The following is a 27550-nucleotide window of genomic DNA, read 5'->3' on the forward strand; positions in this document are numbered from 1 at the left end:
GTACATATGTATGTATGTATTTTGATCAGATATTAAGACACGACGAATTGATTGTGCATTTCTGAATATAGAGTCGTATGCATACTTCTGTATGCTAGTGTATGCATGTGAGAACATTTTGCTGGGCGCTCGTCTGGAATGTCTGGATTTCTGTTGTCCGCTCTTGTTGCGCCCGCCTTCTGGCTTCGCCCCACTCCACCACCTATTCCCCCTTGCACTGGCGGCGCACACATCTGGCCTGGGCATGCGCTTCGACAGACGTTCGGCTGCTTTCAATGCGCGCCATTCATTCAGTTTTTCTTCAGACTCCGTTCAACGCGTACACAACGCCTGCGCAAAAGGGAGCTGCAGCAAAAAAAAAATTATAATAATATTGCAAAATTGAAAAGCGTACAGAGTGAGAAAGAGAAAGAAGAAAACGCCAACAGCAGCTGCAGTTTAAGCTTCAATTACAACAACAACTATAAAGTTTGACTATTTTCTTTCGTTCGCTTTCGACTGGGAGTGTGGTTGTGCCTGTGTGCGTGCGTGTGTGTGAATGGGGTGAATGAATAACATAAAACAGACAACGGCGAGTGGAAAGCATATAAAATAAACAATACCATTTCGAGCTGGTCAGCTGAAAGGAAGTCGCCCCGTTGGTGGTGGTGCTATTTGTTGTGGATGTGGGTGTGTGTACGCATAGCCAAATGCTAGAGACGATTATGTATGCGGCCGAAGCGGACGCGTGTTCTGACAACGTTTCCAACTAAAGAACCAGAAAATAAAAGAAGAAATTGTTCACAAACTGCGCAAAAAAACATAAAGTTAAGCAAAATGTGCTACGTTATCATCACAAGTGTGAGTCTAGTCTGGTTTCTGTGCACCCTGGTCGCGGATATGTTCGTGGCCGTTGCTTTGGTCACACCCAAATGGCTAATTGGACCCTCGATTGGCGGCGCCAATTGGAGTCTGGCCACGCCCGGTTCTAATCAGCGTTTAGAGTCTGTGGGCATTTATACGCGATGCAAGCAGATGCAACAGCTGGGCTATCATTGTGGACGCTTCGACCTGGATGGCTTTGCCACCGATGGCAGTGTCTATCCATTGGAATGGAAATTGGCCATGTTTTGCCTTTCGCTGGGGCTGGTGCTGCTCTCGTTGACAGTGTGCGCTACGCTGCTCACTTGCTGTAGGCAGTCGGCATTTGGCAAGAGCATACACAACATGACGGCCTGTGCACAGGTGCTAGCAGGTGAGCTCTAGCATTGTCATAATATATCAATAATACCACCAAATCTTTCACTAATCCTCTGCAGGCATAGCTGTGATGTTGGCCCTGTTTTTGCATCCCTTGGGTTGGCGGGCTGCGCGCGTACAACGCCTCTGCGGCCAGGAGGCGGAACCCTTCTATCCAGCTGACTGCAGTATAGGTAAGAATAACGTATATATATGTATATACAGGAATTTCTGATTAATTCACTTGTTGCATTGCTAGGCATCTCCTTCTACTGCGCCCTGGTTGGCATCCTGTTGACTTTCGCAGCCGCAGGCATCAGTCTAAAAGCCGAATCCTCCAATTTACGAACACGCGTGCGCCGGCGCATCGAGTCCGGCAGCAAACTCGTTTGCATTCCATAGCCAATCTCGTATCTATGGCAGCTAAAACATTCAACCGACAATTGGGCGTGTACACTTAATTTAATTTCGAATTTAACGATTTAACATTAGCATAAGCATAAATAAACAACTAGAATTTCTACAAGGACAGCTGCAGTGGCAACTGCAACTGCAACCGAAACAGCCAAATAAACCGAAGAGAAACTTCACTTGTTTCGCCTCCCTTTGCCCTTGCCAGGTGGCTTGCCCTCGACATCCGGCTTGGCCTTGGGTATGTAGACGCCGTGATTGGTCTTCTTGAGATGGGCAAACAGTTTGTTCTTGGAGTCGAACGACAGTTTGCATGTGACGCAAGTATGTTGCACAACAGTTGCCTCAACCGTATCATCACCTCCACGCGCCGTCTTGGCCGGCGCAGCGGCTGTTGGCTTTGCCTCAGCTGACGCCGCTTCAACTTTCTGTTTGCTGACATTTGTTGCTGGTGTTGACTTTTTGCTTTTTGTCTTTTTAGTTGACTTTTTGCCACGACTCCAATCGTCGTTGTCATCGTCTTCGCTATTGCTTGGCGCCGCATTGAAGTTGACAGCTGGCGCGGATTCGTCTTCATCATCGCTTTCTACAGCAGCCTTGGTGGCAACTTTTTTCGATTTCTTGTTTTTCTTGTTGCGTTTGTTGCTCATTTGGTCGTTTGCCGCCTCATCGCTGACCAAGTCCGCTTCGTGATTGCCATTCAGCTGCAGTTCTTCTAGACTTTCCTCAGCTGCCTCCAGCTCTGCGCTGTGTTCATTAAATTCCTGCTCTTCGGCCTCCATCTGCTGACAGAGGCGCTCCACATTGTCGCGATGCTTTTTACTCTCGTCGTGGTTGGCGCGTGCTTTGGCATTCTTAAATGACTTGTTGCATGCCACACAATACAGATCATCTACATACTCCACTTCCTGCTCACTCAAATTGTCCGAGTCTGCGTTCTCTGCATCGATATCATCTTCATTCTCGTCCTCATCGTCCTCATCGGTGTACTCGTCTGACTCGCTGCCATATTGTTGCTCGAGCTGCCTGAGCTGTTCCTCGTAACCATCGTTGTCCACCTTGTTGGCACGCACTGCTGCCAGCTGCTCTTGACGCTGGCGTAACTGCTCCCTGCGCTTCTCCTCCTGCTTCAAACGATTGGCCTCGGCACGCTCCTCTAACACACGCCTGTTGGCCTGCACACGACGATCACGCTTGCGCACAAATGAAACCAAATTACGAATCTGCAAAAAGAGAGCATTAATTAAATACTAGCCTATATAGCACTTCCATCTGCTACTAACCTCTTCATTCCTCTCCTTTCTCGCATTCTGTACAATCTTCTTCATTTCCTTCTCTACTTTCCTCAATATGAAACGCTCCTTGATCTCACGCACATCGTACGGGCAGAGCCACTCGTAAGTCTTTTTGGTGCTATATGAAAGCCAGTAGGCATAGAATGGACCGACCACATCCTCGTAACTGCTGTCGGCATCGCCGAATTGTGGCGCGCTCATGCCCTCGTCGTCGCTGTCCATGAAATCCATATCTTCGGCAGCAATTTTGTTAAAAACATCGCGGTAGACGCTATAGAAGCCCTGAGCATCATTTCCGTAGCCCTTGTAGCAAGATCCGGTGAAGTAGGGAAACACATCCAAGCAGTTCTCGGAGTAGTCAGAGTTCTTGCCCCGCAGAATTTGCTCGCGATGGTTATCGTACCAGGCACGTTCCTGCCCATCGGATAAAACCTCGTAGGCCTGTTGGATTAGCTGAAAGCGTTCCTTTGCTTCGGCCAGGCAGTCTGGATTTTTATCTGGATGCCAACGTAATGCCAATTTCCGGTAAGCTGTCTTAATGTCAGCCTCGTTGGAGTCACGGGCTACGCCCAACTCCTCGTAATAGCACCGCATGTTAAAATTTCAATAAAAGACAATGAATCACATGAATTAAATTTGTAAACGAAATTAGCGCAAAAAATTTGCTTATGTTTTACAATAATGCATGGCGCAGAGATGGAACATTACAATATCGATTTATTATGCTATCCACACTAACAGTGTGTGGCGGTATATCGATAACGTTAACATGACGTTAACGTTAACATACATTATTTTCAAATTATATAGCATACTTTATTTGATTTATAGATTTAAAAATACAAAATAACTGCTTTAGTGATATAGTTTTTATGAGCGCATTAACCATCGAATTCATTGTATTTTAAAATGTTTTCTCAAAGTGATGTCTGTTAGCATTAAGCTTCCTTACGATTTGGTGGCTGCGCATTCCGTTAGTTGCTTTTTTCACTTCAGCGGCGGCAGTCGCTCTCTTTCGCCGCGCAGCAAACGCCATTTCAGCCGCACATATTATTGCTACCACCAAAAAATAAAATAAAACTAAGGCCGACACAAGCACATACCAATACATCACTCAATATAGACAGTGAAAAAGTCTTCTTTCATCTCTTGCAGCCCAGAAGTGGGCAAAATTTCTGCTTTTTAAATTATACGTTGCCGGGCATATTTCCAATTAATTTGCATATCAAAATAATCAAAACGAAACTACGCAAACTGAACTTAAAGCCTAAACTAAAATTTCATTCGAATCAAATATATGCATACGCACACACAGACACATACACTTACGCATTTAAATCGTACGGGCAATGCTATAAAGAAATCAAATCAAATAAAATATTCACGGTGCAGTTTAACGAAACAACAATTGAAAATAGCTTGACATAAAAATTTACAGTTACGTTTGGATTTACAACCCAGCTACGTATCATTTCCCCAAAAGGGGAGGCTTATAAAGGCACACAGACAACCCCCACACACACACACAAGCACACCCACGTAACGTTGAGTAACTCTGGAGCACAGCATGAGTCCGATGAGTCCTTGAAGCGGCATTAGGCGTGCATCTCAGCTTACAAACAACCCCCAAGCAACGCACACACACACGCATATCATACCAGGAAACATCGTCGTCGTTGTTTGTGTGCGCCTAAAAAACGTCAACAAAAAATAAACAAACACACACACAGCCGCACACAGCTACAGCGTTGCCAGACGTCGAGTCGTCTCGCTGTCTGCCTAACGTAAGCGCACACACACGCATCCACAGACACACATATAGATAAAGAGACTCGTATACGCTGTGTTATGTGTGTGTGTAGTTGGGCTTTCATCTCGTGTGCCGCACAATAAAAACAGGCGTAAAGGATATTATGAGGCTACAGACATTTGCGAATAAGGTAATTTCGCAAAAAATACCAACACACACAGAGACACATACATATGTATGTATGTATGCATACTTACTGTTGAAAACTATAGCAAATATGAAAGCCTTTTGCTGCTGCTGCACACAGTGGATCAAGACCAAACAAGTGAATACATAAATCTTAGCTTACATTAGATTTAAATTCATACAATTATTATTATATTATTACAATGTTTTTTTTTTTTTTTTTAACATAACGCTGTTTTTTTTTATTTTATCATTAGTAAGAAATATACATACATATGTATATAAAAATATATTATTACTTTTTATTTTTTAATTTCATAGTTAAATTTAAGATTTTGATTATAGTAAAGTAGTTTACTAATATAAATTGATTACGTGTATTTATTATTTTAATTTTAAAACTGAATTACCTTAAAAATCATAACATGTTATGTATTCACGCACACTTTGCGCACACTATGCGCACCACTGTGCGTTAGGCGGCTTTTGTGCTGTCATAAATGGATTTTCTTATCAACGGAAAGTGGCCCCAGGAGTCAGTTTTGCAGGCAGCCCACGAGCCCAATGCAAACTGCCAGCCATTGTCCCAGACATATTATGGAATTGCATTTCGGAGCTGAGCAAATACTTTAATGGCATCCTTTCTGCTTCTCATATTCCAACAGCAGCAGAAACAACAATCCGTCCATTTAGACTAACATTTGATAACAGACAGAGCAAGAGAGAGAGAGAGAGAAAGTCAAGGAGAAACCATGTTTGGTTCCAAGTTGCGTTCCTGGATGGAAACGCACATTGTGCGTCCACGCAAGAAGAATAATAAGAACAAGCAGCAGGCAGATGGTGGCGGAGCAGGAGCAGGAGGTGGTGGGAGCAGCAGTGCCACCCATGCCAAGAAGGCGGGCACGCTGCCTCACAGCAGCAATCTGAAGTCCACGACAAGTCCTGTGCTGACCAGCAGTGGCAGCCACAGCATTGCCAGCCCGGTGCGCCGGCGCGAGGTGTCGCCCATCCAATGTCATGTGAGTAGCCATAATCAATCTTCCATACGAGATTCTACCTAATCTCTCACCCGAACCCCCTTAGACGCCCAGTCGGTACGGCTGGCAATCGCCGGATCAGGATACACACACCTCCATCACATCACCCAAGTCGGATAATCTGCTGTACGCTCCGCATCGCTATCAATGCCACCAGACGCTGGCGCCATTGCAGCCGTTGCAGCCACAGCAGCTGAGCGTGCCGGGCAAGGATAGCTGCAGCTCCACAAGCGCCGACAAGTCACCCATGCGCGTCAATTGCTCCTCTTCATCCATTTCATCGCTGTCCTGGTCCACCGGCTCCAAGGAGCCCTCCATGCAGTCCAGCCAAGCGAAGCTAGTTAGCCAGAAGGTGGAGCATATTGAAATCATCAGTGATTACCAGGCGCCCATCGAGGACGAGGTGGACTATGAGGAGGTGGGCGCATTGCTGCTACGCCCACAAGCGCCCATGCTGGACTATCAGCGGCCACAGTCCGAGAATCTGGCCAGTCTGCAGCTGGTCTACGAGGAGGAGCCGCAACAGCAGCAGTCCAAGAATCATGTGCACTATGGCCGTCTGTTGCCCTCCAAGCTGGAGGCACCACCACCGCCGCCTCCACCCGCTGTGACCCAACAGCTGGGCCGCTTGCGTGCACCACGTGGCATGCCGCGTGGCAACTTCGTGCCCGGTCCCCGGCCGCACAGCCTCTCCTCGCCGGAGAGCGCCTACTCCACGGGCTACTCCACCGATGGCAACTCGCCGTGTGCGGCCAGCAGTGCCAATCCTCCGGCGCCCGAGTACTACATCAACATGCGCAGTGGCACCCACTACTTTCCCAGTCGCTCCGCCAACACGCTGGCCACCAAGTTCGGACTCAATCGTATCGAGGAGATGTCACCCATGGATCCGCTGCCCAAAAGTAACTTTGGCAACGTGCTGGAGGCACAGCCCAGCCCCTTGTCGCTGCAGCGCAATTGCCAGTTGTTTGAATGTGAGTAGACATTGTTCAAAATGAGCAATTAAACCACTTGAACCACTTAACCCATACACTTGACCCGCCCACTTGCAGCACCCTCGCCAAGGCAACGTTCGCGCATACGCACGAATCCTTGGTACAATACGACGGAACATATGCAGCTGATGTCGGGCAGCCGGCTGGATGTGGATGCCACCAGCACCACCTCCACCACATCGTCGGGCATTAAGTCAAGCACTGAGCTGGAAATGCGCGCAGCCAAAACAGCAACAACAACTCCTTTAGCACCAGCAGCAGCAGGTGGAGCAGGTGGCGTAGCAGCCACCCCCAAACTTTTAGCCGTGGCTGGGGCTGACACCCGCTCGGAGGGCTCATCGTCGTCCTCGACTGAAGTGGAAAATCTGCATGCTCCGCATACCATCAAACGGCGACAACAACAACAACAGCAGCAGCAGCCGTTGGACTCCTTTCTCGTGAGCGACGATGAGGCCACACTTAACGAGATGATTGGCAAGTTTGATGAGAGCTATATCTACGAGAAGGAAACGGACATACTCAGGTGAGTCCTCTAGAGAGACAGCAAAGTCGCGAGCAGCTCTTTATTCTTCTTCTTGCAACCCTTGCAGCAGCGACTCGGACCCAACCGACTGCGCTTCGGAGCTGGACACCGGCCAGGATGCGGGTGATGAGTGTGATACGGATGAGCAGCTGGACATTGACTTCATAGACACCTCCTCCATGCAGGAGATTCAGCTGGACATGCAGCAACGCAATCTTGGCAGTTGCCACTACTATCCGAGTGCTGCGCAGCCCAGTCCCTTGATACTGCGACGCGCCTCCACGCGTTCGCGTCGCCGCAGCGGCCAGGAGGCACCCGATGCCAGTCAGCAGCGTCGTCGCAAACGCTTCCTCAAGACCCGCAAAAAGAGCTGCGAGAACCGCGAGAAAGTCAATGCGTCGCCGCTGCGCGAACCACGCGGCTCACGCAGTGTGGGCGGCACGCCCGTCTGTCTGCGTCGCCATCTGCTGGGACCCAAGGAGCGGTAAGCCCTCGAGATTACTTAGCCTTAATAAATGTTTTTGGTATCCCGGTATTCTCCATTTCCATCCCATTCTGTACATCCGTAGCAGCTTAATAAGAATATATACAAGATAATCAATTCAAGATCCATTTACAGCATCTACAAGACTTCACCACTGTCGAATCGCTCCAATTCGCTAATCTTTGGCAGCGCCAATGAGCCTCACTTCATGACCATAGCGGAGAGCGAGAAGGCGCTGCTCAAGGCCGATCTGGAGGCGGACATGAAGTACAAGCAGCTCATCATGGAGGCCGAATCGCTGCTGGAGTCCATGAAGAACAGCTTGCAAAGGTTCGTTTCCACGACACAAACTCTCGTCATTCATTTAATCCCAAACTCTCTTGCAGCATACCGAGAGACACGCCCGTTGCCAGTCCCCGACGACTCAATCCGCTGGCCAATAAGCGCGTGGAGATGCTCAAGCACAGCGAGGTGGAGGCCAAGAAGCAGGCACCACCTGCACCACCGCTGGAGCACGAGCTGGCGGCTGCGATCAACAAGCGAATCGAGATGCTCAAGTTTGAGACTGCGGCAGCATCGCCCCCAAATAGCCCCAAGCCGGGCCGCTGCAGTCCACGCAAGACGCACCTGACCAATTTTATGAATCAGAATGCACCGCCAGAGCTGCCGCCACGTAAACTAAACAACGTCGCTCCGCTCTCACCACAGCTGCAGCTGAACGGAAGACGCTTGGTCCAGGGCAGTCCGCGGAGCAGTCGACGCGCCATGGCGCTGCACAGCTTCAATGCCAGCGACTCGGATCAGGAGTGCATTGCTGTCGTGGAAGATGCCACCAATCACAACTACTTGCCACAGCAGGAGCAACAGCAGCAGCAGCAGCAGCAACAGATGTACAACAATTTGGATTACAATAATCGCAATGTCTCCGAGGTTCAGATGCATGACAACTTTTACTGTCCACACAGCGAGCCGCTGAAGCGTAAGGTCTACAAGGGCAGCAGCTCCTTTGAGCGCATTAAGAAGACATTCGACTTGGAACTGGGTAAGTAGGTCAATGGGAATTACAGTAGGTATATCGGATCAGTCGTATCAGTCATGGGTTTTAAAGTGAACGATACTTAAATGAATGAATATGAATTGATGGACATATCAAATCATGTCTTAATCGATAACAATAGATCAGCATATTTCAATGAAAGCGTTTAATATAGACAACAGAAAATGTCTATTGTTTTACATATAAAATGCATTAAGTCTTCATTATATTCCAATCAATAGTTGTGGAGATGCATTTACCTAGATGAATTGTTAGCATTTCGTCTTATCTATAAATTTACTTTTAATACTTATAGTAGCTACCTTTATAGTGTATTCGCTAGTCAGTTTTGCTTACAGCAATGCAAATTGTTTTGAATTTCACACCTAAAACGTCATAGCTTATCGCTCACCTGTTTCCTTTTTATTTAATCAACTTGAACCCAAGCAGATATGAACGAACGAACCAAATCGCACGTGAAACGTCAACAAACGAAGTTATCGACTTCCGTTTCGGCAAAGAGCTCTATGCAGGATGTCACGGTAGACGGCGCTACCAAACAACAGCTGATTGTCAGCACCATTGTGGATCTGAAACGGAATCTGGAGCATCAGAGCTATGAGCTAAGTGGTCTAACTGAAGAATAGTTTGCGTATAAATAATATGAGCGTTTTGAGGTTAAGGCTAACAAGGCTACAAAACTATCGATAGTATTATCGGTGAGCCCAACTAAAGCATAGTTATGCGATCAACAAATATTATAGAGATATACTTTAGAGATATAAACATATATTGCTCACTTTACTATTCGTCGAAATTGCTATCGATAGTTTTGTAACTGGAACAACTTACAACCCCTCCCTCCCAAAAAACCCACTCACTCTCACTGACTTTAGCGGAAACTGAGTGCAATAAGTACTATTTAGAGGAGCATAGATAAGCGTTAACCCTAAGTTGTAAGCCATGGAAATGATGGACTGGATTAGCAGGTTACACATAGATTTAATGGGTATACATAATAATAATAACAGCAACAACTAACTAAATAATCACATCCCCTTAGACTGTAGTGAGTTAATTGTTTTGTTCGATGGACCTCAGTTAAAGTATATTGTAGTAGTTAAACATTTTGTTTTCCCATCAGCCAAAAAAAAGTTAATCTAGTTTTAAAACAAACCTTCGTTTTTTACGATCAGCAAAAAACAGTTTCTAATCGAAAAAAAAAAAAAAAAAAATCAACGTGTTGCAAACACAATGGAAATAATCATATTTACTAAACTACAGCATTAACTAGCCCAAATTGAACTTAGTTACATTTAATCCTAATCCTTATTTATCTATATATAAATATATATACGTGTTTGTGTGTGTGTGTTTATTATAATTAAAAAAAACTGAAGCATATCTCACACACGAATTAATGAGGCATTGATGTTGCCAGATCGTTAAAAGCCAAACTAAAAACTTCAGCTCATTCACTAGACTTGGTAGCATCTCACATAAACTATGCATATTTAGACTTATCTACATCAATTATATAACTTTATACAAACTGTAGTTGCTTAAGTAAATTCAATTATAATCTCCATCCAAAACAAAAACCAAAAAACCAAAAATGAAACATATTGTTTAGCTAAATTGTTTGTAGCATATATAAATTGTTTAACTGTATTCCTTAGTTATACGAATTTGAATAGTAAAACAATATAACATGAATTCTAATTGGATTGACGTCTAATTTACGCTCATTTTTCCTATTCGAAGCGAAGGCCCCAAATCGGTTGTATTTTAATAAATTATTATTTTATTTGTGTTTTTGTTTTTATTTTTCATAGAATACTATATAGCATACATAATGTAAGCGAAATAATGTAACGTGATAATAAACTTAATGAAAAAAAAAAACAACAAAAAAACAAATAAAAAACCAGTTGAATCGAAATTCAAGTAACTGTATATTGAGTAAGTATTAGCATAATATTATACTATTTAGTTTACGTAGTATTTTGAACGTAGCACTAATATATGTAGCACCTGATCCTAAGTTCACAATTATCCTATATATATTATATATGTAGACATATATAAATTTATCGTATATAGTTGCTTGCATTAAAATTACAATTAGTTCGGACGGGGCTTGGGTAGTCGCTTGTCTGGTTTCACTTCATTTACTTAATGAGTTTTAACCATGCGCGACTCTTGACTGCGAGGCGCACAACCAAAGTGCAATCGCCTTCCCCATTCAAACTTGACAAGAATTACATATATGCGAATCCCATCAAATGCTGAACTTTAGTTCAACGTCTGATGCGCAATTCCCAAACCTTAAATTTATTCCCAGCCCCACTTAAGCTCAATTCCCGCATACTACAAATATAATATACATATATAAATTTATTTTCTAAGCGACCTTAAGACAATCCAACGAGCTTTTTGATACTGAACAATTTACATGCAACTCACTAAATCCAAATATAATTACAACGTGTGGAATAAAGAGTAAGTTATCCTATAGATAAGACTGGCATTAACATTAACATAATATATAGAAGAAGAAATAAAACTATCTTTTGTAAGAAGTCTTTAAAATGTTCTATGGAAAATGCTGCAACTCATTCTGAAATTCGATTTGTTTCATAAGTTTAATTGGACTTATTCTTCTTTTGTTTAAAAAATTGTATACACTTAATCATAACTACCTTGACCATTAATAAAGGACCAATTTTGTTGTTAAGCATTATGTTTCAGCTCTTACCTATAGCTTCCTCCTCTGGTGATTGACAGTCGCGTCCTCTCTGCTTGGATGCTGTTGTTGTCTGACATGTGGAAATTCCAGAGATCAAAGGCGCCACAGTTTCAGACCACGTCCCGTTCATTATTATGCTGAGCAGTGGGTTTTGAGTTGAAAATGTTCTAAAAATCCCCGGCGGAAAAAAAATAACCAGTGCAGTGGAAAAACAATCGAGACAAGTTGATAATTATGCAAATGGTGAAGGAAGGGGGACAGACGGTTTGCTGCCTCGAATGGAATATTAAATGTGTTGGGGCACGCTAAAAACATAAAAGCAGCAAATGGATTCTTATTTTTAAAATTGGTCTGGAGGCCCGTCCTATGTATGGAGCGGCTGGCTGGAATGGGGAATGCCGAATGGAGGATGCGAAACTGGTTCGAAAACGGGCCGCTGGCAAAGGAGTGCAGTCTGCAGGGGCTGCGCTTGTAAAAACACAAAGAAGCTTTTTTAGCACATATCTTAAACTTGCACATTCCAAGCATACCCAGCCGCAGCGACAGGATGGGTATATGCAGTAGGTGACAAAACATGCTTCAGTGAGCCACAATAACATGAACAATTAATTTACTACCAATGCATACCAGTAACAGAACTCTGTTAGCTGAATCTCAACATTAACAGCTTTAGTATTTTATCGATAGTTCCGCCCATTCGACTGTTCCAGCAATTACAGAGCAACCTGCAGTCGACTGCAGCTTTGTTGTTTGTTTATTTTATATTTTTTGCATTGTCTCACGCTGTGGACGCAGCTGCGCAGTCGCTGTTGCCGTCGCCGTTGCCGTCACAGCAGCTTTCAATTTCAAGCTCCAATACATAAAATAATGCGTGTGACTTGAAAGCTTTCTGCCTGCTGACGACATGTTGTCTCTCTGCAGTGATTCTCTTGCGTTTGTTGTTGTTTTTTAACGTCTTTTGATGTAGCTGCTGCTATTTCTGCTATCTTTGTTGTTATTGTTGTTTTGTTGACCATAAACTGATACTTTGGCTGTCGCCGCTTGCTGCTCGCGACGCGTCGCAGTCAGCTCTGCTGCTTTTTTGTTTTTTTTTTTTTATTTTGTAGCCTTGAAGGTCATACCCAACGCTTGGCATTCAGATTGAAACCGTGCGGCTGCCTCGGCTGATGTCGCTGCTGCGCTGCTGCGGCTGCGCGCTGCGCCGTGCGCTCAGCAGGTGCGCCGAGCAGAGGCATGTACAGCATAGCAGCTGAGCGTCGGCCTAGGCAAAGAGAGAGGGGAAGGGAGGCGTCAGTGGGGTTGTTGTTTTGGCAGTTATGAAACTAGTCCAATGACTCTCAGTGTTGTGTGTTGTTGTTGCTATTGCTGTGGTTGTTGTCGTGAGTTTTGACGCCTCTTCTTGTAAGCATGTAAATGTATGCATATGCACCTACACGATTTACATATGTATGCATAAACACATATACACACACATACACTTGTCTTCAACTTGTAGACCACAGCAAAAAGTACAACATCAATTTGTTGTTGAATAAACAACAACTTTTCGGTGTCCAATGCAATGAAGCGACCCCCAAGTGCCCAAATTTGCGTATGTATGTGTGTATGCTGGTCTGCGTGCATGTGTGTGTGTGCGTGGGTCTGCCGCCCAACTGTCCGACCAGTTCTCAAAGATTTCGTCAGCCACTTCTGTCGAGGTAAAAACCAAATCAGCGTACGCATTAGAAATAACTAATTAATTTAACTCTAACTAAAGGTTGGGTGTCTTTTTTTCTTGTTTCTCTCTTTTTTTGCAACATTTACAACAAATAACGAAATGAGGTTAAGCTAAAGTATTTAGTGGTCTGGAAAGAGAAATGTTTTAGCCAACTCATGCTGCTATGTGCAAAAATTTGTTGTAATCGCTGCGACGTAGTTGCCATTCCGGTTCTGATTGGCAAAAAAAATGATATTTTATAGTCCATATGAGAAACTAGCTGGGGCACAACATAAGCAGATCATAAGTATGATGCTGTGCGCACAGACAGGTAGCACAACAGACAACAGCCAGAGATTCAATTAGCCAGAAGGAGGTGTTGAAGTGGGCATATTAGCTTGGTATGTAGTAGAAAGAATAGTTAGCACATTTAGTTAGCACATATCTTATAGCTAAGCAGTCATGCTAAAAGTACCTGAAGTTTATAGATTGTTCGGGATAAAGATATAAGATTCTCATTTCTGGTATACTAATATCTACAGGTTAGAATCTATAAAGATTGGATTTGGAATATAAACATATAGATTTTTAAACCGTATTTATTCATAATTAATCCATCCATTCTTTCATCTATCTATCTACATGTTTATCTATACATCACTTTATCTATTTATCCCTCTATCCCTCCATTTATCTCTGTAGTTATCTATCTATCTGAAATCTATTTGAATAATAAACATAATTATAACTATGTTTTACATTCTTCCACAACTTCAAGGTAAAAGTTCAATGCTAACTAAATTCTGGACAGCTCAAAAGCTCAAAGCTCCGAGCTTTCGAAGCTTTACTTTACGCCTATATAAATGTATAGCTTTTAAAGAATTCAAGCCAGGTTTACTTTGACCACGCCAAATCACACATCAGTATTCAACAAATGTCAAGGGAACTTCGTATTTCTGCACTTGGAAAGCTGAGAAACAAAAATTACCATTAATAAGACCCCATGACTCATGCGAACGATAACAGCGTATGTGACAGTCGGCTACAGCCAAATGCCAACTATTTTTACCTTTGGGGTTTTCTGACAGTTCATGCTGAGTTGTCTGCCTGTCTATAGAACCGGCCTGTCCTATTGAAAGCTCTAGACCTAGGGGGGCGGGTCAATCGACATTGCGTTGAAGTTTACCCAAGTGCTGAATCAGAGTTCCCAAAGCTGGGAAGCCTACCCAAGTCATTTTGACGTCACAGTTCAATTTTGTTGTTGCTGTTGTTATTTTCTGTTTTCTTTTTAACAATTTTTTGTTTTGCCATTTTTATTTTTAGAGCCAATTAAGCGCAAGTGCTCAAGGAATGAACTTCACGCAAGTCGTATGATATACCGGATTCTAGCACTTGAGACGATTATATGCATATATCTTAAATACATATATATATATAAAGGGGAAATACGCGTCAGTTCATAAATAAGGAAATCTGTAGAGCTTTGTTGTTGTATCTCTTGCTTTTCGGCTATAGTTTTTTTCTTTTTTCGGGCAGTGTCGCAGAATGTTCGTGAATGAATATCGGCAACTGCGTCGCTGTCATGATTTAGCGATTTGTAAAAGCGTAAAGTGTGCATATGACTGTGTGTGTGTGTGTGTGTGTTTGTGTTTGTGTGGAATTTCGAGTTTTCGGACTTTGTACTAGTTGCTAGCCATGAACCAAAGCTTGGCCGCCAACCCATCTGAGACGAAGCCAGAGCCAGAGCCAGAGACAGTGCCAGAGCCAGAGCCAGAGCCCGAGCCCAAGTCGAAGCCAAAGGCAGAGGCAGAGACGTTGCCGTAGTCCAAGTTCGCATTGTTAACATTGTTTACGTGCTATAAAAGCTATATCTGTGTGTTAAGTGTTAGCCATGCATGCCTCTCTTTCCCTCTGACTGTCTTTCTCTCTCTCTTTCTCTTTGTCGACGTAAGCATTGCGCACTTGTGCCTAGGCTCTAATTATACAACAAAAGTGGTTGGGGAGGGGCGCACGAGGCTGCCGGCTTGACAGCATAATGCGGAATTCTAATCTCGTTTATGGCCAGAGCCCAATCGAAATCGGGCACACCTCGAGAATATAGAGTCCATAATGAAGCATCAATCAATGAATGAAAAGTACGAACAGCTGCGAGTGCCGATTCTTTTTGGCAAGCAGGAAGCTAATTTTCATGCACTAAGGCATTGGATCACTTGGCTAAACTCATAACGGAAATTATTAGTCTCTAATTATAGCTTTAATATAATATATATATATATAATATATATTAAGTTTCTGCTTTGGGGGTCATGCCTTGGCTTGGGGTCAAATACGACGGAAGTAATTTTAATATGCAAAGCTAAACACACTAAATTTTTAAATTATACACTGTTATAACGAATTCCGTTATTAATGTGTGGAGCCACATTTTGTGCGGGTAACTGCCAAAAAAGGGCTATGAAAAAAACAAAATTCTGTGCTAATGTGCTAATTGTGGCTGTTAACCATAAATGTTAATTGACAGCTCAACAGGCGCTTAGCACGAAAATACCATAGACAAAATCTATCGATTAATCTTTTTATCGCTTTATGCGCATAACTAAATTACTCCAATTGCCGCCATTAAAATGTTTTGTAAATGTCATTGTGACTTTTTTGTAACTTTCTCAATAATAGTGCAGGGTATTGGACAGTCAATCATTTTTGGGCCTGCGTCGGTAAGTAACATTTAATTTCTTGGGCATTATACAGATTGTATGCCGTCTTGTCCGATTAGCTTTACACGCACAATTGAAACTCGTATTTGTATTCGTATTCGTATTTGTTTTTCTCACACGTGATAATATTTACTTCCGAATGAAGTCGGAGATTCTCCAGCTGCATGAATGTGGCACAAGAATTTGCGGACCTTGCTTAATTGCTGCGGCAAATGTTAACCTTGTGGCGGCGATCGTGATGATACTTACCCAACCCGGGCTTCTCTCTCTCTCTCTTTCTGTCTTTCTCAGTCATTTGAGCAAACACAACTCACCTCCCGCCCGCCCACTTTTGGTATTGAGGGCATTGCAATTACAGGTTTACATTAACTCAGAAATTAAGTACGCCAAAATAAACGCTGAGTCATCGTGATGCTTTCTTTAGCTACTAAAAAACAGGTTGAGACTGAATATACATATGTATAGTATATAAATAAGTACAACGTTTTTTTTTTTTTTTTGGTAAATATTGTTGATCAAATTTTACATCTTTCTGTAATTCTTAACTGATTTTTTGATTACGAAATCCTACCCTACTCTCAAGGTTCGGGTCGGGTTCAATAAACGGAAATGGTTTAATGGCAATCAAATAAAAATTTTTCATATGCCGCTTGATCATCTATATAAATATATTTTTAATAGTAGTTTCCGGCTTTGACCGGCTCACAGCCTCTGCTAACGGTTGTATTTTAGTGTCTGTGTCTCAAAAAACGAAAAAAAAAATAAAATAACGGAGGCTGGCCACAGTCAAAAATCGTTCGATTCGATTTCCGCCTAGCTAGAATCGTATTAAAGATAAAACAAGTTTCGGCTTCACGAGCAGAAGCTACTACAACTACGAATAGATAAAAAAAAGATATAAATGTATATACATGTGTATATTCATTTATGATAGACTCTGCACACATACATATGTCAATGATGATATATGTATGTATGTGTGTATGTGTGTGTATGGCTGATAAACGAAACTGTCGCAATTTGCAAATGGCTTTAGCCATGTCCCCGACCCCGTCTACGACGCAATAATAATGATAATAATAATAATAACAACAACAACATTGACATCAACTAATCTAAAATCAGTTTCAGTTCTATGCTGGCCTTTTCCCCCCAATACGGAAGCCTTTCAATATAATTTGATTTTGTATCGGGGCGCTAATTAAATGTGTTCGAAAACAGTTGGCAATACGCTGAATCTTAAGTCTAGAAGTCTCTTGGTTAGAACAATGTTGAAACATTGTTAGCATCGATGTCGATGATTTCGTCATTGAATCCTCCCTCCACTACCATACATATATTAAAATGTCGCCTCTGATTAAACTTTAACAAGTTCAGGGCTTCAGTCAATTGGTCGCGATTCTTAATCGAGCTATCGCTGCTCTGGCTTATACTATATATGTATATGATTTGCCATGGCCGAGAAATCAATTCGTCAAGTGTGGCATTACCTGGCCCAGATAATACTCAAGTATCGGCTGACTTTCGATCGAATTTTCTTATCGCCAATTGCAAAACGCTCGAGTTTTTATTGAAATGCTGATAGGCCTTTTGGCAAGCGACCGGCGCGTGGGCGTGTCTCATGTTTATTAGGTTAGCAATTGTTCTTCGATGCCTACAGCTGTTGGGTTTCGGTTTCTCTTCTAGGTACTTTTCATGGCATGATTCAGTTTCATTATCAGAAATCCTTTGAATTACTCGAAGTTTCATTAGTTTATCAACCGGTTTTCTGTTTCTTGCTGAATAAGACTTATTTCTTGTGTACGTTATCTAATCGGATACAGTGAACTTTCATTATATAATACTTTGTTATTGTTTATAAATACCAGCCGGAGATAAGCATATACTAATTATAATAGCAATATCGAATTTTTAGTAAAAGTCAATAGGAACGTTGCCATGGCCAAGACATGTAATTGGATCATAGGATCTTCTTTATGTAACTAAACTTCATCGTTTTCACATTAGAGATGGTCGTAAATGTAAATGTTCATGCTTGAACTACCATTAGGAACTACAATATACTTCCCACCTACATACATATATGCCTCTTATATATCAACTGTCAATTGTAATTCTCGCAACGCGCTAAAAAGAACATTACCAATACAAATACGAGTACAACCAACAGTTATCTTGAATATAATCGGTAGTACATTAATGTACTACAAAAAGTAATTACTAAATTCGAATTCCCACAGGACTAATTGAAAATGTCGTAAGACTATAAAATGTCTGAAGTGCTATCCCATAATTATCCATATTATTCAGATAATGATGCATTGACAGTTAACAATTACGTAGCTCATTTCTTGCAACCTTATAACTTATACCTCATTTAGATAATTGCTTAGACATGCAACTTGTGACACCGTAACGCTAAGTCAACACAGACAAAGTACTAGTAGAGTGCATATAGCAGCACTTATATAAGAAGACGGAGGCCAATATATGTATATGTATACTTATATAGATATACATATAATAATAGGTATACCAAAGCTGTAGAGATAGCTTTATTTATACCTGATTATAAGATCTATTTATCTATATAAGATCTAGATAATAAATGCATAAAAATTTTTGCTGTTCAATATATGTATATGTGTATGTACATATGTCTTTAAATAAAAAATTTGATGGCCACTTTGTTAAATCATTCTGGAATTCCGGGGGACTTTATTGACTTTTAAAAGGTGAGCTTTAACATCCATTAACATTTTGTAAAGTGCTTTCGTTAGTACATAGATTAAGGTTACATTTGAGAACTGTGAGGTGTTTAGAGAGTTAGATTATATAACATTTATGTCTGTTCACTTCTAGCTAAATTGTATAAAATTTTCATTTTATGCGGGAACTTGAAAGACATTTGAAAGACATATTCAAACTGTACTTTTATCAGTGCTTAGTTTTTCATAAGTTTATATATATAAATATATATTTGATCGTATTATAAATAAACCACCCAGATTTGACTGCAATTATCAATACCGAGTGCAGAGCTGCGATTAACCATTAACACCTGTACGAATGGGGTTATTTACTTTAGTTTTCTGCTTTAAAGTTTTCTTTGGCCCCTTCTAGAACTTTTTATAGTCTTCATAAAAGAAATTGATGTCGTGTCTGGCAATTATCAAAGGCCAATTGTCAAAAGTATATTTCGTGCGGCATAAATTAAACGAACAGCTGTTGTCGTAGCCAATGTTTACTGTACTCGTAATCTATAAAATATGTATTTATGATGGTCATTGTCAGGGCGAAAGAGAGGCGAAAGTGGAATTTGCACCGGCACATGCGATCGATCAATAATTTCGATAGTCGTTCAGCGGGTAAAGCGAAAAGGGGTATATATATATTTTAAATTTGAGACTTATGGGTTGACAGAACTTTTAGCTATAACTTGAAACTTGAGATATATAGGTTTGTAAACATAGTATCGCAGTTCAGATATCACTGGATATTGTAGATATATAGGGTTGTATATTTAGTGGAAAATAAATATATCACGACAAATTTTAATTATATATATTTGGGTCTGCATGAAACTTAAGCTTTGTACATATGCTTCAAAGTTAAGATAAGTAGTTCTATATTTGTATATATGAGGTTATTTGTATATATTAATATACGAAATGTCTGTGTTTATTTGCCTGAAAGAATTTGTATATATATGTTATAGAATATTATAGAATCTAAAAGAGTTTATATTATTACATACACATATTACTTATGTGTAAATATCAAGTAAAGTTTAGCTAATCTGAAAGGCAAAAACGTTTATAAGTGTGAAACTTCCGTAACTTTCTTTGATCAAGATTAGGCTCGGCTAGGTTTTGCTATAAATTTGTAGGCTCAACATATTTAATATTTTATTAAATTTTATTTTGATATATTGCCTATATTCTATAAAACCCCATATTTGCACTTAAGTTTTGAGAGCGCATCACGCCGTCGTCTAGACCCGTTCGCAACATTCTTCAAGTTGCTTCATCGACAGTTTTTTTTTTCCACCAAATTGAATAAAAGAAATTTTATGTTAATTATTTTCTAAATAAATTTTTGTTTATTTTATATTTATTTCATTAAATGTATAAATAATTCTCTTTACACGTAAACGTTTCAAGCTTGCCACGCCCCAGCCGCCCGTCCGCCCTTCAGTCACATGCAATTTTTGTTCGATCTGTGTGTGTGTGTGAGTGAGTGAGTGAGTGTGTCTATATATGTACATAGAAAGCATGTGATTTTTGTTGTTGTTGCGAACGTTGGGGATCTATGGGGCTCTGGAGGTGGCATACAAATAATTACAATAACATTAACGGAATTAATTGTGTTTCGAAATTATATTTCTTGTACTTGAATTGAACATTTTAAACACTTTGCATTTCGAATATTTTCCTTCACTTTTACACATAGAAGAAACTAAAGCTAGAGTATGCATAAATCAAATGACAGACATATTTATATACATATATATATATATAGTCTATATATATATATAGGGCAGATTAGAATGAAAGACAAATAGGATAACATTTTTGCTTTTTTTTTTTGTGTTTTTTGCAGCGCTAGTTCAGCTGCTGCTTGAGTATACAATACATCTCTCTTTTTATTTATATATATGTATGTATATATATATACCGGGTGGGGCCAGGCCACACCCAATTTCTAGTATGTTAGTGCATGCATGTATGTATGTGTGTGTGTGTGTGTGTGTGTGTGTGTGTGTGTGTTTGTGTGCCTGCGTGCGTTTGCAGCTCGTGTACTAAAGGAATGCTCTTCATCAAACACAATCATAATTGTTTTATATCAAACTAGCTGAGACACACACAAACACACACATAGCACACCTACACACATTCTCATCATTTGTTCTGCTTTGTTGTTGTACCCGTCAACCCAAATAGAAATCATGAAAAAAATGTTTTGTTTGTTTCTTGAAAATAATGTTGACTTACTCGATTGATTTATCATACATATTTATCTCAATATATATATATATTTATTAATAGTATCCATAATAGGCGACATATATCTATACAATCCTCACAATAATAATAATATATATATATATATATATGTATATATATACATATAGGTTTTCATATGTCTAGCACCCCGCACATTTTGAAAATAAACCTCGCTTAAACAGAAAGGACCTCACACAATAGACAGAGAAGGAGAAAAAACTGTTTATCCTGATTTATATACTTTTTCCTTTTTTTATGGTTTTTACTATTTTTTTTGTTTTTCTTTTCTTATCTCTTTTTCCCTATTTGGTTTACATGATTAGAGCCCGCCCGAGGAGTTGGCAACCGCTTTAACTATTTACTTAGTAATTGTTTCCCTCTTCTTCTTCTTCTTCTTCTTCATCATCTTCTTCAAACTTAAACGGCTCCAATATCACTTTGGTATCTGGCGGTCAAATAGTTGGCCGCCTCTGTCATTTGTTCCAGGCACTGGTACAGACCATTCAGATGTCGTTTGCAGCGGCGGGCCAGTTCGGTGGCCTTGTCGCTGGACTTTTGGCAGGCGGCATCGGCTATGTCGCTGCCATCGGTGCTTTGGGCATTGTCGCTCTTGTTGCCATCCGATTCCAGGCCTGAGTCGATCTCGTTCGACATATCGGAATCGGAATCGCTTAGATTGCTGACCGATGTGGTGGACATCATGGATGCTGTCGATGTCCTTCTCACATGGCCCTTGACACCCGCAGAGCTTCGACTGCTGTTGCTGCTGCTGGTGTTGCTATTTGTGTTGGACTCAGTCTTGATCTCCTGCTGCTGCTGCTGTTGCTGCTGTTGCTGTTGTTGCTGCTGTTGCTCTGTTTCCAGCTGTGTGTTGTCTTCATCATCATCATCATCATCCTGATTGTTTGTCCAGAGTAAATCTTTCTTCAGTGAATTCAGCACGGTATATAGATTGAAGAGCTCCGAGGCGTTGAGGAACTCGTGCACATTCTTGGAATGTGCCGCACCACGTTTGCCCTCGGCACTGGAATTTTTTGTCAGCTGATTGGCGGTTGTATCCTTGCCCGTTGCAGGTATTATATCAGTGCTATCACCGATCTAGATATGGGGAGAATTCGGATAGAAAAGAGAGCAGCAAGCAGGCAAGCATACATTAGCTAAATTGTTTAAACATTCTTATGGAAATGGGTAGATAGAAGCAGCAGGAGGAGGAATAAAAGGCAATGAGGTGAGTTTACATTGTTTTGGAACCCACCTGCCGATCCATGAGCCTGCATGGCACCAATATGGTATCATCCATGATGTTAACCGTCTTCACGAACTTCTCCATCACATTTATAATGCAGTCTTTGGAGAACTGCTGCTCATCGTGACGCACAATGCGACGCAGGCAGTTCCTGAAGTGAGAGAGAAGGGAGTGAGAGGGAGATATAGTAAAGGTATTATATAGATAGCCCAAGAATGATTGTATTCAGACCGGTTTCTTGTACAGAACCAGTTCTAATAAGGAATTTTGAGGCATATATGGTAAATCCTCCACACATTATTCTAATCAAAAACCGATTCGGGAGCAAATATTCATACGCCCATACATAAGGCAATTGTATTGTAAATATATATAAGCATTGAAATGAGCTGTAAAGAACACTCTAGACTCGGCTATATATAAACAACTCCAAAATATATAACATATGTTCAAAGTCATATGCTTTATAGTTTCGAAGACGTCAGCATTAAAACATTATTCATTTCGTAATATGCGCCTGTCTAGCCTGATCTAGCCCAGGCCCAACAAAAAAAAAACAAACCCGTCCGTCACACGTTTGCCTCTTGGACAATAGCCGCCAATTGGCCATTCAATAGAAATAACCCGATCTCGCCTGGCTGGAAACGTGTCGTCGTTAAGTCTGGCCACTTGTTCTTTTCAACAGTTCCGACAACAGATCAACATCATCTTCTGCTCGCCTGATAAATACCAAATTGATTTCAATCTATGCAAATCAGTTGCCAAATTCATTAAACACAAACTATATAAATAGAAGACCAACAACAACAAGAACAACAACAGCAACAACAACAATAATAATAAAGGTATAAAAAACCTGTACGCTCTGAGCCGCTGATTTCTATTTCTGAATAGCAAGTGTCTTCGCCATATAAATATATGTATGTATATACACATTTATAGCTATATATCTATACGTTTCAGTTTTCTCCCCATTCGTCTACCTGTTCTACGTAGCAGCCGGGGCAAGCGCTTCGAGCCACGTGTCTTGCGAAAGTCGCACATGCAAACTATTAGCCTTTCGAGTCTGGCTAATGGGCTTCGTTCCATTTGTAGTGTACAACCCGATTAACCCCACTCGTAGACGCCGGCTAGTCTCACTGCGCGCCGACGTTCGAAGTTCGGAACGTTTATCGTCTGGAGCTGGAGTTGTTCGCTTGATCGCTGGGTTGCTCGTTCGCTGGCTCGTTCGCCGCCTCTGATAACTCTCTGTAGATAGTGTCTCGCGTGGTAGACGCGTGATCGTCTGGGCTGCCCGCCTTGATAAATTTAGTTTTGGCTGTGCATATACATACATATATATATATATGCACTTAAGGCATTCCCCCAACTATTAAGGCCAGCCCCCCACCCCCAGTCATGTAATCGTCTAGACTATTGATAGCTTCTTGTGGGCATGGGACACGCCGCTGCCGCGTGCTCGACCACAAAGTCACATAGTGGCATAGTGTAAAGAGATGTCTATTGCGACGCTTGTGTCAAGGTTTTTTTCCACTGGTCATACCATACTTATTTCTCTGTCTATCTCTGTTTCTATTTCACTCTCTTTATATACATATACATATATGCATAGCTAGAAACTTTCCTATTATACTGCATGACTAATTGAGCTAATTGAATATGGCATTTGAATGAGTTTAACGTCATAAGAAAATCCCTTTACAATGTCTTACATGATGGACTTAGAGTTACCCTGTAATTAGTACTCTAGCATGTAATAATTTCAAAATAAATTGAACCTACAGTTTGCGGAGTTATTAAACTAAATGCATACTAAATATCAGTTTAATATCTTTCATTTGCGTTTTAGTTTTACGCTTGATTACATTTCGACTAGAATATTCGAATAATAATTGAACAGTTAGAGCTATAAATACATCTACATACATCTACCATGCCCGAACTCACTTTAAATTCAATAGTAATAAAACCTTTGTTTACATTTATTTTATTTTAATTTTGTTGATTTTATTAAACAAGTTTTTCACTACGTCAATCTAGTTCTACATGGATATAATTTGGAATAAACATTCTAGAAACCTTCAGTTCACCAAAAGGTCAAACTCCTTTGTTTACGTCTGCTGTAGGGTATTAAATGAGGCTATCAGAATTGTGTAAGGCGCGCAATTATCTTATCAATAAGTAGCGTCCGGTCGAATCGCCTCATTCATACATAATTACCTAGACAATGAATGAAATATTTGATTTACATTGCTCAGCAAAAGGGAAGTATAATTGAGATAGAAATAGAAATCAGGCGTTGTCCATTTTAGCAAATGTCGCATTAAATTAAAATAGAAAAAAAAATCATCATCAGGCGTCACATAGTTGGCCACGCGCCAGCATCAAAAGCTCGCTTAAAGAGAGAGTGGAGCAGTAGCGTTATTGACCTTTCACAGCTGACGTATGCTGGGCGGCAAAAGAGTGGGCGGAGGGAGAGGGCGGTAATCGTACAACAAGTGCAGCTGCGCCCAATTATGCCGGCAGCAGAGGAAAAAGCCGCAGTCGAAACAGCGTTCGATAAACACGCCATACGAAACGACCAATTGCAGCGAAGCACGGCGAACCTTTTTATCTGAGCAAATATCTGTAGCTGTTAGTGTAGTTGTACTGTGGTAATTGTCTCCTATTCTCTCACTATAGATTTTAAGCGACTAGTCGTGTGGCCCATTAAGGCGCCAAAAACAAAAGCTTGGTGCCCATCCAGTGCACACCTGGCGGCAACACCTGCCTGTGAAGTGGGCCAAGCCAGGCACGCGACACGCGTCCAGTTTTTTTTTTCGTTTGCAGCGAAACATGCGCAGCAGCAGCGCGGCATACAACACAGAAATCAGCCGATTTTTCGCAGCTGGGCGAGCGGGCGCGGGTGCCGAATGTGCGGCGACTGCTTTGTGGCAAGAGAGCGCTTTCGCTCTCTTCAGCAGTACTCTTTGCTTTTATTTGAGAGCGCGTGTGTGTGTGTGAGAGAGAGAGGGCGGCAGTGATGCGAGCTGTAACTGTACGATTGTTAGATAAAGAGACGCTACTCTTGCTGCTGCCTGTTTATTATTATTGTTGTTGTTGTGGCTTTGCCAGCAATATTTGCAAAATTGAGCAACACTATTTTGTTGGTTGGCTGTGTTGTTTTTTGTTGAAGCGCATTGACCAATATTTGTTTAATGTTGTTGTACAGTGTGGTTGCCCCTGTTTGGCCTCGACTGACCTCCAATGATAATCGATAAATGAGCAAATCGATATTAATTATATTTCACTAGTTAACATGCGACAACGCAATCAAAAACAAATACAAATTCTAACTAAATTTGTGAGCTTGTCAAGGCGAAAGCAATTCGTACTACTTTGTACCACTATTCAGAGTAACGCACACAAATGCCATCATCAACAACATATTATTAATGACTTGCATGTACTTATGAGTATATACATATTTATATGCCTACGTCAATCAGTCAAGTTTAAGAGTGGGACACTGAATCATGCCATTGCTTCTGATTGTTTTTATTTGTATTATTATTATTTCTCATTTTTGTTGGTTTTGCCTTTAGTTTTATACCCTGCGGCGTCCGCCGATGGCTCATAGTTGAAACTTTTTGCATAGTGATAATGGCAATGAAGATGAGTAATAGTTGTTATCGATAGATGACATGCTATCGCCAAAAGTGCTGATTAGAGCAAAGGCGATAAAACAAAAATAAACACATAAAACGCCTCAGCTGCGTCGGTGGAAAGTGGAATGGTGGTCAGAGGTATGCGATTTTATTAGTTTAAACAAACTCAAGTAGCAGACATGTACATACATATATACAAAACGAGCCCAGGTTGAAAACCCACACACACACACACACACACACACACAACATACTCACATGCATATGCATACGCATATACATATATATTATGTACAGCTATAGCACGATTGTGTCATATTAGGCAGCATTGCCTTTACTTTTTTTCTTTCGTGTTTGAATGGCGGTCCGCATCGTACGATAAAATTTTTGTATCTTGTCGAAACGAAAGAGAAAATGCCGTGTGGACAAGGGGTGCGGTGCCCGCTTGCAGTCAGAAAGAGAGGGAGTGAGAGAAAGAGCGTGCAAAATGATGTGAGCGAAATTGTGTGCCTCTCCGCCGGCCCCTGCCCCTTCCCATCCTTCTGCTATTATTTAGCAACTGCTTTAAATTGAATTTAAACACATTTTAACTAGAAACTCGCGCTTGCCCAGCCCAAAACTGGACACCATACGTACACACACTGCCACATACAATCATATTCATATACATATGTATGTAGAGAGACGGAGATCTATGTGTGTTTAATTCGCCCATAAGATTTTACTTACCGACTAGTCTCCAGCTTGGTGAGGTCTGTGTATCCGCTCATTGTGCTGTATTTGATTAATTCTTTGTCTTCTATTACCAAAATTGGTTAAGCAGACGGTTTTTGGGTTTCTTTATTTAAATGCTGACACCACAAGTTAATAAAAATTTTTTCTTTTGCTCTGTGTATCACACATACACGCGCACTTTCACTGTGTCTATCGCATTGGGTTTATGTTTCTGTGACTGTGTGTGCGTGCGGGCCTTCAGCTGATGTTTTCTGTATTAGTATTTGTAGTTGAGAATTCTTTGCCTCTGGTTAGGCTAGGCAAGGAAAATCTTTGTTGCTATTACGAAATCAGCAAACTTAGTTAAAAGTAGTTATTAATTTATCGCAATCTGCCGACACGTTTGCTATTTATTGAACTCGAATTCGTTTTGCGTTACTTTTGAGAAGTCGCTGCCGTTTTATGCCAACAATAAGGCTCTAAGCATACATAGACTGATGTTAGTCGCTGATCAATTCTATTAATTACTTTATTTATATATCAAAATTCTAAGTATATTTTTTTTGTGCTTGCTCGCGCACTGCTGCACCACGACAAACGACCGCTACGAACGAGTTTCGATTTCAAAATGATGTGAGCGGCGAACAGTGTGGCCTCAATCACTTAGCGTTCATAAACTGAACTGAAAACGATACAGTATCGAGTAGTTCAGGCAATCATGCTATCGATAGTCACAGTAGACGTGCACTTGATGTATCGTTCATATTCTGTTAAAAAGCGCATTAATTTGAACTAAAATTACTTATTGGTTTGCGTCTCAGGTATCAAGTGTTTGTTTTGGCC

The 27550-nt window shown here is 41.1% G+C and overlaps 4 protein-coding genes across 6 annotated transcripts in view; 2 read left to right on the top strand and 2 right to left on the bottom strand.

Moving 5' to 3' along the window:
* Positions 1–7: 7 nt before the first annotated feature.
* LOC108654740 (LHFPL tetraspan subfamily member 2a protein) lies at positions 8–1808 on the top strand. Its single transcript, XM_018106257.3, has 3 exons — positions 8–1234; positions 1299–1412; positions 1478–1808. Exons 1-3 carry the CDS (start codon positions 709–711, stop codon positions 1618–1620), a joined length of 783 nt encoding a protein of 260 aa, XP_017961746.1. The 5' UTR covers positions 8–708; the 3' UTR covers positions 1621–1808.
* On the bottom strand, positions 1662–3700 carry LOC108654738 (dnaJ homolog subfamily C member 21). The gene is made up of 2 exons (XM_089260742.1): positions 2913–3700; positions 1662–2852 (listed from the first exon to the last, which is right to left on the bottom strand). The coding sequence occupies exons 1-2, from the start codon at positions 3516–3518 to the stop codon at positions 1806–1808; spliced, it is 1653 nt and encodes a 550-aa protein (XP_089116868.1). The 5' UTR covers positions 3519–3700; the 3' UTR covers positions 1662–1805.
* A 184-nt stretch (positions 3701–3884) lies between these two features.
* The window catches only part of LOC108654736 (uncharacterized), a 111975-nt gene continuing 88309 nt past the window's right edge, over positions 3885–27550 (top strand). Inside the window, exons 1-8 of one of the 3 annotated variants that reach the window (XM_089260740.1) lie at positions 3885–4864; positions 5526–5879; positions 5944–6871; positions 6950–7415; positions 7483–7899; positions 8035–8229; positions 8286–8941; positions 9383–10865. In XM_089260740.1, the coding sequence (XP_089116866.1) occupies positions 5613–5879; positions 5944–6871; positions 6950–7415; positions 7483–7899; positions 8035–8229; positions 8286–8941; positions 9383–9582 (3129 nt within the window). In that variant the 5' untranslated portion in view covers positions 3885–4864; positions 5526–5612 and the 3' untranslated portion in view covers positions 9583–10865. The remainder of the gene's footprint in view (positions 4865–5525; positions 5880–5943; positions 6872–6949; positions 7416–7482; positions 7900–8034; positions 8230–8285; positions 8942–9382; positions 10866–27550) is intronic. The other 2 variants (XM_089260741.1, XM_018106252.3) reach the window with 2 other exon arrangements.
* LOC108653462 (uncharacterized) lies at positions 20666–27356 on the bottom strand. The gene is made up of 3 exons (XM_018103959.3): positions 26723–27356; positions 22356–22497; positions 20666–22198 (listed from the first exon to the last, which is right to left on the bottom strand). Exons 1-3 carry the CDS (start codon positions 26761–26763, stop codon positions 21518–21520), a joined length of 864 nt encoding a protein of 287 aa, XP_017959448.1. The 5' UTR covers positions 26764–27356; the 3' UTR covers positions 20666–21517.

The sequence above is a fragment of the Drosophila navojoa genome, chromosome 5 (genome assembly GCF_054131105.1).
Source record: "Drosophila navojoa isolate 15081-1374.11 chromosome 5, UAZ_NAV_1.0, whole genome shotgun sequence".
Lineage (NCBI taxonomy): Eukaryota > Metazoa > Arthropoda > Insecta > Diptera > Drosophilidae > Drosophila > Drosophila navojoa.